This window comes from Prunus mume, linkage group LG2 (genome assembly GCF_029339155.1).
Source record: "Prunus mume cultivar Tortuosa linkage group LG2, ASM2933915v1, whole genome shotgun sequence".
In the NCBI taxonomy this organism is placed as follows: Eukaryota; Viridiplantae; Streptophyta; class Magnoliopsida; order Rosales; family Rosaceae; genus Prunus; species Prunus mume.
Genome location: NC_142699.1, coordinates 36,287,955 through 36,304,842, shown reverse-complemented (window position 1 = coordinate 36,304,842; position 16,888 = coordinate 36,287,955). Strand labels below are relative to the sequence as shown.

Below are 16,888 nucleotides of genomic sequence, written 5' to 3'. Positions count from 1 at the left end.
GGGACAAATAAAAAAAGAGGATTGCAAACTGAAAATATTTCTTGTAGGTTGAATTGGATGATTCAATCACGTTAACGTTGTTTCCATCCTGATAAAATGGAGAAAAAGAATTCTAAAACTTACAAGAATTATATAAAAACTACATAAATAAAAAGGCAGATGCAAAATGTCGATAACATGCGCTAATCATTCTTCATATTGTACTTAAATTAGTTGTGAAGGGCTCCACTTTATACAAGTTGTAACATGAGATCACAAAGAAAATACACTATATGACACTAAATGATGTAACAAAATTTGTAAGGAAATGGAAATGACACAGGGTTGCCAACTTGCCACTATGCGAAGGATTTGCCTGTCATGAAGATTGTAACTCTGCAGCCAATGGTGAATACTCTTTCTTGCTCCCTATCTACGCAGCATGACCTTAGGCCATTTGTACCATATTAATACAAAAAATTCTGTTGGTTGCATGACGTGATACCGAGAAATATATCGGAAAAGAAAGCATTTCTTAGGGGTGTCAACTTCATTGCAGAGCAGCAACCCCCAACTGGCATTCTTTGCAACTACAGTCTCTTCACAAAAGCTTTACAAAATACCGTTAGCTAGCTTAATTCACAGAAGCTCAGTCTCTTCTTGGTCTCCATCAGCATCGTCAACCTCATTTTCTTCATCTTCTTCAGGTGCATCGGGATCCACCCCCTAGAGAAATAACAACTTTTAAAATTGACCTTGCTGAATTGCATCACCATTATTGAATATTTTGGAATTAAGAACGTCATTAAAATATAATACAATAATTGGATTTGTGGATTTAAAATGATGTATTTAGTTTAATTTGTTTGCACCTAATGTTGAAAGTACATTAATAAAACAGAATTTTGATACTTTTGTCAATTGTAACAGATTGGAAAGAAAAAAAAAATTGTACTCTTCTTCTATACAAAACAAGATAATTTATTTTTAAAAAAGAAAAAACCTTTTTAGTTGAGTGATTTAAAGAGTGAATTTGAAATGAAATTATTTTCTTAAGTATTTGAATCCACTACACCACAAATACTGAAACTTGTGGATTTTTCAACCAAAAAAAAAGAAGATTACTTCTAAAGTTTCATTAAACAATTTACACTAAACATTCTATCATCCACTTTAAGCAGTATAAACAGGACAAACCTTCATCTGCTTCTCTAAGCGCTCTAAACCTTTTTTTGCAGCTTCATTCTGTCGGTTTATCCTGCAATGCATGGCAGGAAATAAAATTTTGCGCACATTTTAGTCATTTTATGATCATACCAGGGCAGCATATTCCAACGTCATTCAGGGTGTATTAAAGCACTCTATAGTGAATGACCATATTTTACAGCAGGCATATGATCAAAAGTCTGTTGTTTCAAGAAAACTAACTTATAATCCCATGTCATCCATACTTGGCTTTTAACTTCTTTAATGACCTTAATTATATTCAGGCCGTTCACCTTAAAATGCTATTTATGGAGCAACTGAATTTCCACAGCATACCCAAACACACCCTAGCAAAAGCTCCGTGAGAATGTAGACTTTAATTCCTAACACTAACAGTGAAAAAGTGATTCAGGACATAAAATATAACTGTTAACCTCAATGCATCTTCATAATGTGACAACGCCTCTTGGAGCATATTTGTTGCGGCAAATACTTGAGCTAGTTTAACATGCAGAGAGTCATCAGCCCAGTCCTTAAGATATCGTTCTAGCAGAGACACAGCATCCCCGTTGCGGCCTTCAATAACATGTAGCTCAGCCAGAGCTAATGCAGCTCCAAGGTAACCAGGTTCCAGCCTAAGGGCTGACTCATAGAACTTTTTTGCCTATTTCAAGATTAGTTGAGTTCATAAGGAGGAAAACTTGATTTCTGAACTCATGCTGAAATGATCTAATTACAGGCTTACCTTCTCCCTACCACTAGAGTTACTTGCATGCACATCCCCTACTAATTTTAGAGCCTTCGCAGATTGAGGCATAGCCTTCATAGCTTCCCTGGAAGCATATAAAGCCTCTTTGATTTTAGAGAGAGCTAAATAGGAATGAACCAAACCTGAAATCATAATTGAGTTACTGATCATTAGCTTCTGCAATTACTTCACATATTTCTCTCTTTACAAAATGCTTGGATGAAACAAAAATAAGTCAGTGACAGACATAAGATGTGTGTCGTGCAAGTGAGTATTTTCCTTCACAAGTCCCACCTTGATATGAACGAATATCAGGTCTCAACTCTTGAGCTGCCCTGAAGGCAACTACAGCAGCTTCTGCTCGCTTCATTGATAATAATAGGTTACCCTGAAAGGTTGAAAGAAATTTTTTATATCATTTGAGAATAGGGCAAGAAGAAAGATACTGAGATATTTATAAACACAGATGCCCCAGGCTATCAAATATAAGATCATATCAATACCTTCATTATATAACCCGTTATGTGTCTCTCATCAATTCGTATACTCTGATGCAAATAAATAAGGAACTTATGAGATGAATAATTGAAAAAAACACCAAGCTTACACTATTTTAATTAACAGACCTTCTCAGCATAGGACAAAGAGCCTCTCTCATCTTTCCTTTCCCAAAGTACAGATAAGGCCACAAAAACTTCTGGCCTTGTAGAATCAGTTATCAGCAAATCATGCACTAATTTGTTTAGCTTTGAAAAATCAGACTTTGTTTTTAGAAGCATTGCATACTCATCCATATATGTTACAACATATGGATCAATAGATCGCGCCTGCAAACAACATAAACTTGAAAGTATGAGTTCATATTTACATGACATGCATTCATAGAGTGTATGTGCAACCGTGCTTGCGTGTGTGGGAGTGAGTTTTTGTGTGTGTGTGTGTGTGTGTGTGTGTGTGTGAGAGAGAGAGAGAGAGAGAGAGAGAGAGAGAGAGAGAGGTCTATGAACACTTGAATTACCATAATAACTCAAAAATGAATTACCTTTTCAAAATTCATTATAGCCTCATCATTTTTCCCAATAATAGCTTCAACCTTCACATGTAATTATATATACAAAAGCAGAAATTAAAATGCTATCTCTTTAGAAACAACATGGTATAATTATAATTTAAGATCTCATATATAAAAATTTAACCCAAGCAATTAGAATAAAAAGTACCCTTTGCAATCATTCAATGAAATTTGTTGTATTCTTCATAGGGCCAAAAGTCAGTATTTTCAGAAATAATTAAAAAAAAGATGTAACTACATTTCCGAAAGTAAGTTATGCCCGCAGGTAATTTGCATAAAGGATAAAACTATAATTTTCAGGGTTGAGCATTTTGGTGGGTCGTAATAGTGCCCACTCATTTTTGTTTTTTGTCAAATTATACCTAATTGAGAGTAGCTGCAAAGGATTGAGAACTTAAAAGAAGCAAACACACAACCCAGAAACTCTCGTTGCAAAAAACCTAGAAATTCATGGTCCATATAAATGAGAGAACGTTGTCAGAAGCCTACTCCTCCCATCAGGATAACTTCATTCAGAAATCAGTGACATGCATATATTTTCTGCTTATCAAGCAAAACCAGTAGACAACAAAATACCATTCTTAGCATAGAAAAAAACCTAAATAGATCACATACAATCAGTTCTAACCTTTGCAACTTCAAGTAACAGGTGTAAATTATTAGGGAAACGTTGTAAAAGATCTGTAAAGAGTTCCAGACCACCTGCAACACCAAAAATAAATAAATATAAACTGTAAAAAGTTGTGGACATTAATCATCAGTTATTACTCAAACAAATAATGCAAGTAGAAGTTCCCATAAATACTCCACAAAACTAAATCTAGGAATGGGAAAGGATATGAAAACTTTCTACTTCCATATAGGAACATCGTACAACGCGAAATCAACAGTAATAATCCCCAGTTTTATCCATGCAAAATCCCCAACATTACAGAAGAAATATTCCTTTTACCTTTGTAATCGTTCGAAGCAATGCAACACTGGGCCTCAACATAGCGCTGCACAAAGAAAAACAAATGTAAAAACAGTAACAGGGTTTCCTCCTCCAACAAAATTTTGTCATGAATCAGTGCTGTGATAACTATGCCTAAAGAAAGCTCCTTCCAGTATATGTCCAGCCAAACAAACTTAACAAATTTGTCAAGAAGAGTGGGGCACTTCATGTGGATATGAATCCATCTAAACATGCTTAGCATAAAAGAGGAAAAATTGTCCAACGTGTTAGCTATAATAAATGACCGCTGCTTCCTCATTGGTTACTTACATGTAGCCAGCGACTTGAGTCAAAGTGATCAAATGGAGCCCTCCCGCTTCTATTTGGAGTCTGAAATTGAAAGCCAAGAAACGGAATTGAAAAAAACATTGGCATTGGACATTCTTAAAATATTTCCTATTTTATTATAAAAGTCAATCATATTTTGTAATCAAAATTGAGTCTTGAGCTCCAACATTCAACTTATCCAAATAACATTTAGAGGAGACCTGTACATGTAATCAGAGAACTATAGATTGATAAGTTATATGCCGCATATGAACACTGCAACTTTTTTTTCCTTTTTCTACATATAGCATAAGACAAATACAGCTTCACTATGACAAGCTTTACAGGACATCCAATATATAAAGAACTTAACACGACACCAGACATGCTAAAATGATTTGATCAGCTAAATTTAAATGGCTTCATGCTTCACGAAAAAACCTGAGGAATCAAGGAAATAATGTCTTTGGCAGCAACTCCAAGTTCTGCTAAAGCTACAATAGCCTCAATGACATAAGGGCAATGCCTGTCAAAAGCACCAAAAATGAAGCAGCGTGAATATAAAAGATAATATATTAATTCTATAGAGATAGCTAGCAAACCAAAAAAGCATTAACACAATTGTAGACATAGATGAACAAGGATGCAACAGGAAAGCTAGAATTCACATGACAACAATAATCTCTGTGAGAGTATAGTCCAGCCATACTTAAGTGAGCAGGGGAAGGAAATCCAAGATTTTTACATTCAATAGTAATATCTAACTTTTAAAAAGTAATTTTCAGTGATATCCTTCTTTAATTACATAGGACGCTCTCAGAAAAAGTCAAGCATATTAGAGGCGAATTAAAGGGTGTGCAAGCCATAGATATTCACCAAAACAGAACACCTATAAATCATGCAATGGAGAGAGAGAGAGAGAGAGAGAGAGAGAGAGAGAGAGAGAGAGAGAGGGGGGGGGGGGGAGAGAGGTTAGGGTACAGTGAATTCTGAATCTGTGACCTTGACCATCACCCTGTAATTACTTCAATTACAGTATCCAAGTCTTAAAAATAATAATGCTCAGGAAGAATCTAATACTGCCTACTCCAGATCAACATAGAACTCAGTAATTCTTGTGATTCGGAGTATTAGTGCAGCGTAGAGATCACACGGAAAGCGTGTTCGGAAGCTAGTATTTCTAGAATTTTATGCCAAGATCACATGAGCTTATAAAAGATACAAGTAAAAGAGAATCTCAAGATATCTACATTTCTTAAAATACAAACTGAGTTGAAAGATGATATGCACAATTTGATTGACAAACCTTAGACATTCTTTGAAACAAGAAACAGCAGAACGGTTCTGTCTAGAGTACCGATAAAGCTTTCCCATCAACAGATTCATCTGCAAGTTTCTCACTTTGCTTGGAATGTTGTCCATCTGCAAAGTTTTAAAAGGGCATTAGATCCCAAAGTGAATGTGCTAAAAGTGCCATATGAAATATAAGTACATATAGATATAGATAAACCATCGGTAGAACTTATCCTTGCAAAACCAGCTTACAAGGAAAGAGCCATGTGTTTATATATGACATATTCCAAAAGGTACCCCGTCAATGTGGGACTATGCTAATAGGTTATATATTTAGGAGAAATAAATAGAAAACAGATAAAACAAAAGACAAGGAAGCAATCCCTGATTAAAACCAACAAAATTTACATTGGAACTATCAAGATTCTCGTACTCAGACCTGAATAGTTTACACAAATTATAGTAGGATTTGCCTTGCCCATAAACATTAGTGCATGTGTGTCTGTACCTCAGAAAGGGCTGCTCCATTCTCACCAAGCGAAAAATGACAGGATGCAATTTTGAACTTCACCTGTCATGTAAGAAGGGGACTTTGTATAAATAGCGCCAAACAGAAAAGAAACACCATTATCCTCTGAAAAAGCTCAACATAGAAAATAACTATTTGGCAAATGAAATCAGCCTACCTCATTCTCATTAATTCCTGAAATGTTAAAAAAATTTGGAGAAGAGGACCTGTTTGATGACAATGAACTTCTGGTAGATGTTGCATTTGTTTTGGAAATCATCTTGCAAAATTGCAATGCTTGCTTATACGTATGCTGTCAGCGAACAAGAAAAATGAATTATATAATCTTTCAAAATCTATAATGTAACAGCATAATTAGCTAAAGAAACAAATCCCAAGTTGGTTGCATACGGTTCTTAACATGAGTATAACTACCAAATGGACTTTTTCACCTAATGGCTTTAGCTCACTTACTTTACAGTTAGTCATCAGTAGAATCAGTACTTGCAAAAAAAGACCACTTTTTTTTTTGTTCTATAAAAAGGGTCTTTTGCTTTGTGCAAGTTCACTAATTTGTATATTACAATATAAAATTAATGAAAAATGTGTGTTTATCTTACAATTGCTCTGCGATACTCCCTCTCGCGAAACAATGAATCTCCAAGAAGCACCTGTACGAAAAAAAAAAATAGAGCAATTTAACGATAGAGAGAGAGAGAGAGAGAGGGCCATGGATGGGAGTTGAAGATTCTGACCAAGCTTTCAGCTTTAAGGTGTGGGTTTACTTCGGCATTAGCAGCTGGTGAAGAAACAAGAAAACAACCCTACCCAATTTCCAAACACAAACAACATTTCAATCACCACGAAAATTGAAGGAAAAAAAGAAGCAGAAAATTTGAAATAGGAGGGGGGAGAAGAACGATTACGAGAATCTGAGCTGAGTTGTAGAGACCATGCTCCATTAGAGTAGCGATTTGATCCTTTGGGACGTCCATTTCTGCGAGTGACTGAGTGAAAGCTTTGCTTCTGTCACTGAAATTTTTTGAACCGATTGGCGTCAGTGTTTGGAAGTTAACCCAAAACCCGCTCACCGTCTCCTCTGTCAGTTGGGTGTATAAATGAAGGGCGTGTTTGGTCATCGAAATAGATTTGTAATAATTCTTCATTTCTCCGAAATTTAAATCAATGTTTTGAGAAAACGGCAATGATAATTGTGTCGTTTCCTAGCAATTAGGCCAACACTTGGCAACTTGGTATGAAACCCGTTTGGTTCATGGAATGAATTTGATGAGAAATCACTTTCCACGTAATTTCCCAAAGGATTGGAAATGGAAGATTCATTTCCCACATTTGGTAATGTTAAGAAAGTAACCGAGAGATATCAATTTATTTCCTTTCATATGTTTGTTTTGAATAGGAATAGAAAACAAAGTTTATATAATTTTTCAATTATACCGATATTAAATCAAATAATAAAAAATGCATCTAATGATATATTATAATTCTAAATTTTTAATGGGGATAAAATGGTTATGAAAAATGTGTATTTAATATTGGCTCATTTTCCCAAATTTTCCCATGTTCAGGAAAAACAAAACTTAAGTTAGGAGGGCTTCACTTTCCCCCTACTTTCCCATGGGCTAGGCAATGGCTTTTCAAATATGGAAAATCAATTGATTTCCTATCCCCAAGCATCTTTTTTCATAAACCAAACAATGCCTACACTCAAACATGACTTTTTTTCTTTTCTTTTCTTTTTATACAAGTGATATTCTATTTTAATTTGATCTAAACTAAGGGAGGAAGATTCGAACTCGAGTGCAAAGTGGGGAGTATATCCACTCTAGCTAACTTGGCCAACTTTGTTAAACTCAAACACGACTTGTTAACTTATCTTCTTAATAATATATAAAAGTCAACCTCATCTGCACATCTAATATATCATGTTTTGACTAATTAGCATTTGGTCTAGTGATAGTTCAAATTCTACGTTCTCATTAATCAAAAGTAAAACAAAAAGGTTCATAATCTTATTGTGTTGTATTTCACTTGTTTTTCTCTTATTTTTGTCAACCAAGTATGAAATTAAAAGGAAGAAGATGATATCAATTATAGCATAAATAAGTTTTGGGCACATACACAAAAAATGTATATAAAAACAAAAAGCACAAATAAAATGATTTTTTCAACAAGGAAAGAAAAAAAGCATGTTTTTTTTGTGTGGTTGAACTACGACTTACAAGTAATAATCTAATTTAGGGAAGGAGGATTCATGGCTGCAAGGAAGCAAGTTCATTATCTTGGCCAATTAACGTAAACCCAAATCCAGATCTAAACAGCTTTAGCCCACATCAGATGGACTTTGACCCCAAACCCATCTCAGATCCACATCTAATTCCTCGGCCCAAATGGTTGTAAAAACGCGCATACTTCGGGCCTTGAATCTGCGTCTCTCTCTCTATGGAAGGGTCTCCAAGAAAACCATCGGAGAGAAGCAGGAGCCGCGAGAAGCTGGTGGGGAGGGTAATATGGCCGGCAATCCGAGGGAAAAATTGTCCAATATGCTTGGGAGCCCTGGAACCTCGCAGCGCAGCGGTGCTCACGTCGTGTAACCACGCCTACTGCGTCCGATGCATTCGAAAATGGAGCGGGTTGAGACGAAAATGCCCTCTCTGCAACGCCGACTTCGATTCTTGGTTCTCCCATATCAGCCTATCTTCTCGAAGCTTCCACAGAGAGATTTTGCCACCTCTGGATAGCACTTCTAGTTCTAGAAGCTTCAGACTTCAACAAGAAGAGCATCCTTCAAGGTCAGATTTTCTAGATGTTTAGTTTTTGGTCCTCCGCTTTTGTTGAAATTGTGATTTTGAGCTCAAATTTTGCTCGTTTATAAATAATTAGGCATGTGAGAAATAGTGAACGGAGGCGATCAAGGCCTTTGCCATGGCGGCGATCGTTTGGACGGCCAGGATCAGTCACTCCTGATGTGATTGCCGAAAGGAAGCTTCAATGGCGTGTCAGGTAACTTTTCACCCTGATTTTATTGTTGTTTGCTAATTTGGGCAATTGGAATTTTTAGTTTTTAGCTTTTTTAATTTATAAAAGCAGTCTATATGAAAGACGCTTGCAAGCTGTTCCTTCAGCTCCGAGAAGTCGTCTTCAAGTGGTTAGTGCATGCCATTACTCTCCCTTTGTTTGATTTAATATCCCAGTTGACTGATTAGTGAAGAAATGGTGGATTGAATTGTATTTTGCGTTTGAAATTTCAGAGTGTACCAATAAATGACGGTGTTAAAGAGAGAATTTTGCAAAGAATAGAACCATGGATTCGTAGGGAGCTGCAGGCTCTTCTCAGAGACCGAGATCCATCTATTATTGTTCATGTGGCCACCTCACTCTTCATTGCAAGCCTTGAAAACGAGGGTCATGTCCCTTCACGACAGTGTGATGTTCGAGATGACTTCCTTGCACGGTTGCGCCCTTTTCTGCTTGATCGAACTGATATGTTTTGGCACGAGCTAAGGTAGTTTAATGACCTCAGAATGCTTATTCGTTTAATGCATTTGTGTTTGATGCTTATCCTGCTTTAATTTACGGCTGTTTACTGTCATCTTTCGCTGGTTCCTTGCATCATCTAATATTTGTCAGTTAAGCTGACGTTGTAATTTTATGTTGCTTTTGTTTACTTGTGAATAAACTGAAGTTTACTCAGTTGCCTAAATGGAAAATGTATGTTGCCTTTATTCACTTTGTGGTTAGAAAAGTAGTTGCCCATCATATTTGATTAAAAGAGAGGAAAGAACCCGGGTTACATGTGAACAGTTTTTGATTAAAAGAGTAAGTGAACAGTTTTTGATTAAAAAAGTAAGCAACCTTAGGTGTGGAATCGTTGTAAATGTTTATCACCAATTAATTAGGTAAGATGCGACATGGCTTAGTGGCACTGTAGTCTATGCTTCAACTCAAATTTTTTATCTCTAAAAATAGATGGCTCTGTAGAGGTGAAGAAAGCAAGTAATCTATATTTTCCATTTGTTGCTTTGCATGTAAATGTTTTCTAACTGGAAACAATTGCCCTGCAGATGTTTTGCCGAGAGTTCGTTTAACATGGAAACCTATGATGCAGTGGTTGAGTATAAAAGGCTCCGTCGAATGTAGAGAAGAAACTTCAGACTAATTTGTGACTTGCCTATACGTAGGAAGATATGGTGGTCTCCTCAACGAGGAAGTTAGAGCGGCCAACTGCTTGCGTAAGGCATGTGATGCATTTGCCGGGTCATTAGAGAGGGTAACGAGTAAAGCTTAATGAGGGCTTTAATTTTTAACGGCAACAAAATTTGAAGTTGCCTTTATGCCAAAAGCTAGTGGAAGGATTCAAGAAGCAGGGCCTGATTTCTTATTAACTCACAATCTCATGTTAGCTGGAGTTGCTTGGTGGGTCATTATTGGTACAATGATTAGTGCTTCTGCTTGTGCAAGACCAACGAGAAGATCACTCAAGGAGGTATTCGAGTTACATTACTTGGTCCTCAAATGCGTTAGAAGATTAGCGAGATGCTGTTTCTGCATATGGGCAAATTTGAAAAGGACTAGTTACAGGATTGGCATGTTTTGGGATATTCCACCCATTTCTTGGTTGTTAAAAAAGTCTGTCAATTATCACAGTTAAATTGTTGGGGAGAGAGAGAGAGAGAGAGAGAGTGAGCACTCCAATCAACAATCAGCTATATTATTATTTTACATTTCACATTGACTTACGCAGTACTACAAGGATAGCTACAGCTACAATTCGATGCAATACACAGTACTACAAGGATAGCTACAATTCAACGCAATTCATCTCGTTAACACAATTAAAAAACCAAAAACCGAAAGAAGACAAAACCCCCTAAATTTGTTAGTAAAGGAACAAACTTTCAAGTCATCAAGTGTATTTACGATTCTTCTTCGGGTTCCTCCTCTTCCTGAAGAAGATTTTCTCTATTGTCATGCGCCCAGAAACCACGCACATCTATGAGCATACTGGCTACAGTGCCACCTTGTTTGCAAGCTAGTAAATCAGCCAACGTTATCCGTAGTGGATCAGCTGGCTTAACCATGTCCCAGATTTCGTCCCTTACGTCCTCAATACACAATTCATAGTTTCCACCCTCGATCCATTTCTGATGTACATCCCTGTTTCATAAGTCCAAAAAATATCTTTCAGCCGACACAACATGCTAAGTGATCAGTGCCAACTCATATCTGGAATTGCATACTATTTAATGCATTGGATGAACTACTTGGGGACCAGGATGAACTACTATAAAACATATCATATTTTTTGCTTCACCCCTCTCCAAGGACAAATCTCTGATTTTGCCACTTGATTGAATGGCACTAAAGATCTTATAGGTTGTTAAGTATTCATGTCTCTGATAATCTGAGACTTGCAGATATTGCTAAGTACTGCAAGCAGGAAAATACTACAGAGATTTTCTGTAGGAAGATTGTATCAGGTAACATCCCAACTTTTGGATGCTCCTCTTCTTTACTTCCATATTTGGCTCTGCTTGATTGCTCAGAACATGGTGAAAAGCTATCCTCACATTTTGCAACGGCAGCCAAGCAAATCATAGAATAAAATCTAACATAAGTCCTACGAATGACAAGATAAAATTTTCTTTTCTTTTGGGTTTCTTTTAAGTCACCCCACAAACAAGTTAAAAGCAGAAGACAAAACTTACCTGAAAAGAGAGTGTATATCAGCTGTTGTAAGGTAACCCCTCCCGTTAAGATCAAGACATCGAAACAAATATGTTAACCCTTCTGGAGTGTCTTTGTTTTCTAAGGCCAGAACAAAGTCCAGATAACTATCAAAGTCCATCTCCCTTGAACTTGCTCCCCCAACTTTTCCTCGTCGAACATGCTCATCAAACACTATTGAGGGCATATCAAATGCAAAGCATGAATAAACAGAACTAAAAAAGTAAATACAGGATGCATTATAACATTTAGACCGCTATTGATTTATACATGATGCTATAGCTTTACGGTACCATGAGGAAATGTGCGACCTGAAGTAAGGTAAATCAGGTCGGGCATCCTCAAATATAGATTCCATACTATTTCTTAGCATTTTTGAGTAAATTAATATGCACCTTGTACAAATAATGGATGTTTTAAGTTTTTATGCATACCTCTTTCAATGATAATTTCAGTCAATGCCCCATCCGCATATTCTCGAAGCTCCTGCTTGCTCAATGTTCCATTGTTATCTTTATCAAGCAAAATGAAGATGTCTACAGAAAGCACAGGATTGCAATCAGCTATAGGAATTAGAGTTTTTTTTTTAAGTTTTCAGTTATAACCATCACATTTCGAGCTCAAGAGTGCCAGACATATATTGAGCATGGGACTTTAGCATTGGCAAACTCATGACTTGTAACGACTTGGATGAAGATATCTAGAACACAAATAACGACTTGGAGACACAAGACCATGAAGAATAAATCAAAATAATATAATGCTTGTGTTACACTTGAATAGCAACACAAATAACTCACATACAGAAGCTAATCAATTAGACAACAGCAAACGAGGAACGAAAATGGAACCCAGAGACATGAAAACTACGCACCACATACGCGCTTGGCAGATGCCATAGAGAACCAGTTTTCAGCTTGCTCAGTGTCAGTGACTTCTTCCTCACTTTCCTATTATTGAATCAAAGTACAGAGCACATAGTAAGCAGAAGAGCAGAATTTATTGCAGTATATATACCTCATAAAGATGGTACAATTTGTAACATAGAATGTTTTGACAGATTCTTTCACAACCTACCTGGTGCAGTTCCATTAGTTCCTGGAGACAATTACTTAATAACACCTTTTTTATGCATGCTTTTCCTGTACGCAAAAACAAGGTGTAAATTTTTCTTAACTAAAGGAAAAATTATCAAATGCAGTATCGCTGATTAATGTCAAACCTCGTCTATGAGGGTCGCAGAAGAAGAAGAACTTCTGCGCAGCTATGCGGCAATACATTTGAACAAAGCTTGCAGGCATGTCCCGTAATTGAGCCAGATTAGGTATAAGACCTCGTATATAGGCCTCCATTTCCTGAAGAAAAACAAGATCAATACAGTTATAGCCAAGGATGGAGAAAAATAACACATTTTTTCTCCGTTAAACATCATACTGAAAGATAACGTAGCCACAGAAAAAGGCTCAATATTCTAATATAACCCTTAGACGCTCAAACTTTGCAATAAGTTCATACTTGAGGTTGAAGGAAACCATCAGAATCCTCATCAAGCTCGCTCATGTCAATTCTAGCTTGGGTAAGTGAAACCTGGAAGGTGAAAAATAGTAAGTAGCATTCCAGACTTTTATAATTCAGACTGCAAGAAAAAGCCACGTGAATTAATGATCAATTAGACCCACCGTTCTCATCACATAAAGGTAAAAGGGCAGAATGGCAATTCTTCCTTGTTCGTCTTTCTCAAACTTCATGAAATTGGAAGGGCTGAAAAAGCGACGGCATTTGGGCCCTATCTGCTCTGTACATACAGAGGCAATGTGGCAAAAGTCTTCATAATTCATCTACAAAATGATAAATATGGGGACTTATTAGAATCACTCAGATACCTAACAACTCAATTAAGAAGTTATTATGATTCAAAAGCCATAAACTGAAGCGCAGATGATAAAATAATGGAAGTAGATGAGATACCATAATACTACAATGTTAAACTTCTTTAAAGATTTTGATAAAACATTAATAACCATTTGTTTGAAACCCATAAGAGATATTTACAACATATGAAAAAATCGAAAACAAGATTAAGATGGAAAACCAGACCTTTTCTGCACCAGTTGCATCATCAATCACACAATTTTCCCTTAAGCAAACCCACATAGCATCTAAATCATCAGCATTTAGCAAAAGATCTGATTGCTTCTGCAGAAACAACGGGGTAAATGCCACCAATAAAGCTTAATGTTAGATACTTGGCCAATGTAATAAAACAACAATAACGACGAAATCCAGATGATTACCTTTAAAAACCGATATTTTGCCAGCCTCTGGACCCTGTGACTAATAGATCCATCTTCAGGTTTCTGAAAAAAGGGAAAAAGCTTTGAAAGTCATAAAGGGCCTAGGAAAGAGCACATAACAAGAGTGAAACCAAAATGAAAATTTATTTATTTTTTGAATTTTCTATGACATAAAAGTAATGCCTTCACACTCAAATTCCCAGGCATGAACAGAATCATTAAAATACAACAAAAATCCTACTACATGCCTTCTTATAGAAACTTGGTATTGTGCCAGCTTCAGCACTTTTTTGTTGCTTCTCTTTGAAAATATCAAGCAAGATTCTCTTTGTTTCAAGCTCTACACAAGAAAAAGACAAAATACATAAACACTTAGTTAAATCGTAAGCAGAAAATAAAGTATCAAGATGGATATGCGTGGATTTCATATGTCTTGGCTTCATAAGTGCGTGCTGAAATTACAAAATCCGTTTCTAATCCGAGCTTGCAGACACACACACACACAGATGAACTCATAAAAGCATATTACAGAGGTCAAATATCTACTAAAAACTTGGGAAGGGACTCAAATGGTCAATGAACATGTGCCTCACACTTCACATTAAAAGACCAGAGAGAGAAAACCAACCTGAACTCTTGAAATTGGCTAGCACACAAATGAACCATTGGCTCAGTCTAGTGTATACCAAAATTCAACCATTAGCACAAATGAGCAATTGTGATAGCTCGACATCAGCCCCCACACTCATAAAAATTGAAGCTTCAAGGCTGTTTTCCCACTTATTTGTGTTGTTTTAATTATCTTATCTTACAAGTGTGATCACACTCGATTTATCAGTTCTAATCAAGGTTCCTAATTACTATGAAAACAGCTTAATAATGGTTCATTATATCTAGAACAAAGTAAAAATTGAGAAAAGTTAAATGCTCCAAAAAACAGAACCCAAATGCGTAAGACATGGTTCTATATCTATATCTATACACACATATACACATACATACATTGAGCTCGGCATACCCAGAAAAACGATATTTGACAAAAAAGAAAGAACGAAAATTGGAATGAAAAGCGTGGAAATGAGAGAGAGAGAGAGAGAGAAGTGTGAGGGAGAATACCCATGAGGGCTTCGGATCCGAGTCCGGTACCGGATCCGATGAAGCGGCGGAGGTTCCGGACCCACAACATGGACGAAGCAGGCGGGATCTTCCTTTGCGCGGCCTCATGGCCTTCGCCATCACTGGACCCACTGTACATTGCTGAACTCGGGCCAACTCAGAGTTCGCGTACGATTAGACTCGCTGAACAAAGCCCTAGCTAGGAGGAGCCAGGGACATATATGATTTGCAGAGTGAAAAAGATCTTAGCTTGAACCCGGATCTACCGAGGAATGTGGCAACATCATAGAAAAGCCTTTGTTTAATTTTTCAGGTTTTTTTTTTTTTTTTTTTTTGGGTGGGTAAACTGATTTTGTTTAATATATGAATAGAATTTTAGTGTTCATTCCAAAATTTGTATCAAAAGAAGGGGTAAATTACTCAAATGGTCCTTAAATTTGTATGCGATTTATATTTTGGTTCTTCGATTAAATTATTAGTCCAAATGATACATAAACTCTATATTAATCGTTCTATTTGTCCTACCGTTACATTCAAATGTGCAGCACACACACAATTATTTTTCCTTCCACAAACCCAATTGTGGCTATATAGTCACATCTTATAAATTCAAATGTGCAGCACTCTCAACTTTTTTTTTTTTTAGTACAAACAATAGGAGGGTGGGATTGCTTACACACACATAATTATAATGCCGTGAGGAATCGAACCTAAGACTTCTGATTTACAAATCAAGGTCATTGGATTAGAACCTATTGGCCTCAACTTGTATTCTTTTGTTTGTAGCAAAAAAGAAAAAATAACGTTTATTCTTTTGTTTTTTAGTACAATCCTTCAAATCTAGTGTTCAAATCAAATCTAACTTAACTCAATAATTTGTAAATTTATCAGCTAAATGATGATTCATGCGTCTATCAAGCTTCGAACTCTCTGTATATAACTTGTGAGATTTTGCATCAACAATAGAGATTCTGCTATCCTTCTATTCTTCTTAGGGGTGTTGGTTCCATTTCCACTTATTTTTCAAAATAACAAAAAGTTTCCCATAAAATTGTTCCATGGAGCATTGAATCCATGACCTTTATTGTTTAATGGAATGACCAGATAGTTGTTCTCTGTACTTTTGTTTTATGGCATCAGTTTATGGGTATTTTTTGGGTAGTATTTTCATGTTAGATGATGTGAGAGTTTTAGTTTAAATTTTGCACAAAGCCTTCAAAATCTCATAGCCGACTCTCATAAACAATGAATCTCAGTTGAATTACTATAGAAAATCCGGCAAAATGCATTGGACACACATACTTTTGATATTCTTTATGTGTTTTTTATCACAAATGGTCCATGACCTTTTTAAAAGTCCTCATTTTAGTCCTTAAACTCTCAAATCAATCAATGTGATCCTTCATCTTTTGGTCTACAAATCAATTTGGTCTCTATTGTTGCATTCTGACAAAACATTCGTTGAATTTTGTCTCATATCATCATATGACCAATTTTGAAAGAGCACTTTCATCCAAATATAGCTCGTTTTAGTCATAAAACTCACATTTTTGCTCCAAAAGGTCATCTTTTCTCCATTTAGGGATTTACATTTGGGTTCCATCAAAGAGAACGAATAACCTTGTTGAGCTAAATACGTGAGATTTACTTCTTGTTATGGATAGAT

At 36.2% G+C, this 16,888-nt stretch overlaps 3 protein-coding genes and 1 non-coding gene across 5 annotated transcripts; 1 reads left to right on the top strand and 3 right to left on the bottom strand.

Annotated features, from left to right (window-relative positions):
- Window positions 1-119: 119 nt before the first annotated feature.
- APC7 (tetratricopeptide repeat (TPR)-containing protein) lies at window positions 120-7,195 on the bottom strand. The gene is made up of 18 exons (XM_008224898.2): window positions 6,994-7,195; window positions 6,823-6,891; window positions 6,688-6,738; window positions 6,246-6,380; window positions 6,068-6,130; window positions 5,573-5,688; window positions 4,708-4,792; window positions 4,270-4,329; window positions 3,958-4,003; window positions 3,634-3,707; window positions 2,976-3,026; window positions 2,560-2,760; window positions 2,437-2,481; window positions 2,228-2,321; window positions 1,931-2,076; window positions 1,620-1,849; window positions 1,177-1,237; window positions 120-705 (listed from the first exon to the last, which is right to left on the bottom strand). Exons 1-18 carry the CDS (start codon window positions 7,060-7,062, stop codon window positions 619-621), a joined length of 1,683 nt encoding a protein of 560 aa, XP_008223120.2. The 5' UTR covers window positions 7,063-7,195; the 3' UTR covers window positions 120-618.
- A 1,258-nt stretch (window positions 7,196-8,453) lies between these two features.
- On the top strand, window positions 8,454-10,816 carry LOC103322940 (RING/U-box superfamily protein). Of its 2 annotated transcripts, none has more exons than XM_089045140.1 (5): window positions 8,454-8,877; window positions 8,969-9,088; window positions 9,173-9,233; window positions 9,337-9,590; window positions 10,150-10,816. In XM_089045140.1, the coding sequence occupies exons 1-5, from the start codon at window positions 8,528-8,530 to the stop codon at window positions 10,223-10,225; spliced, it is 861 nt and encodes a 286-aa protein (XP_088901266.1). In that variant the 5' UTR covers window positions 8,454-8,527; the 3' UTR covers window positions 10,226-10,816. The 2 variants fall into 2 exon arrangements, with proteins under 2 accessions (XP_088901266.1, XP_008223121.2); XM_008224899.3 differs by having other exon boundaries at window positions 8,463-8,877; window positions 9,176-9,233.
- On the bottom strand, window positions 10,769-15,596 carry FASS (tonneau 2 (TON2)). Its single transcript, XM_008224900.3, has 12 exons — window positions 15,223-15,596; window positions 14,355-14,446; window positions 14,107-14,169; window positions 13,910-14,008; window positions 13,492-13,650; window positions 13,328-13,399; window positions 13,035-13,167; window positions 12,890-12,954; window positions 12,687-12,762; window positions 12,247-12,348; window positions 11,794-11,986; window positions 10,769-11,242 (listed from the first exon to the last, which is right to left on the bottom strand). The coding sequence occupies exons 1-12, from the start codon at window positions 15,359-15,361 to the stop codon at window positions 11,002-11,004; spliced, it is 1,434 nt and encodes a 477-aa protein (XP_008223122.1). The 5' UTR covers window positions 15,362-15,596; the 3' UTR covers window positions 10,769-11,001.
- LOC148920187 (small nucleolar RNA snoR104) lies at window positions 11,474-11,593 on the bottom strand. Its single transcript, XR_016124800.1, has one exon. It is a non-coding gene; the product is annotated as a small nucleolar RNA snoR104 (small nucleolar RNA).
- Window positions 15,597-16,888: the final 1,292 nt, after the last annotated feature.

Bases quoted from the DNA above. Each gene is read 5' to 3' on its own strand.
- LOC103322940 (XM_089045140.1), top strand. From the start codon at position 8,528: ATGGAAGGGTCTCCAAGAAAACCATCGGAGAGAAGCAGGAGCCGCGAG. The intron at 9,234-9,336 runs GTTAGTGCATGC...TTGAAATTTCAG, and splicing joins CGAGAAGTCGTCTTCAAGTG to AGTGTACCAATAAATGACGG. The intron at 9,591-10,149 runs GTAGTTTAATGA...ATTGCCCTGCAG, and splicing joins ATGTTTTGGCACGAGCTAAG to ATGTTTTGCCGAGAGTTCGT.
- FASS (XM_008224900.3), bottom strand. From the start codon at position 15,361: ATGTACAGTGGGTCCAGTGATGGCGAAGGCCATGAGGCCGCGCAAAGG. The intron at 13,651-13,909 runs GTCTGGTTTTCC...ATCATTTTGTAG, and splicing joins ATGCAACTGGTGCAGAAAAG to ATGAATTATGAAGACTTTTG. The intron at 11,243-11,793 runs GTAAGTTTTGTC...CTTATGAAACAG, and splicing joins GATATACACTCTCTTTTCAG to GGATGTACATCAGAAATGGA.
- APC7 (XM_008224898.2), bottom strand. From the start codon at position 7,062: ATGGACGTCCCAAAGGATCAAATCGCTACTCTAATGGAGCATGGTCTC. The intron at 5,689-6,067 runs GTACAGACACAC...AAAACTTTGCAG, and splicing joins ATGGAGCAGCCCTTTCTGAG to ATGGACAACATTCCAAGCAA. The intron at 2,322-2,436 runs GTATTGATATGA...TCAACCTTTCAG, and splicing joins TAACGGGTTATATAATGAAG to GGTAACCTATTATTATCAAT.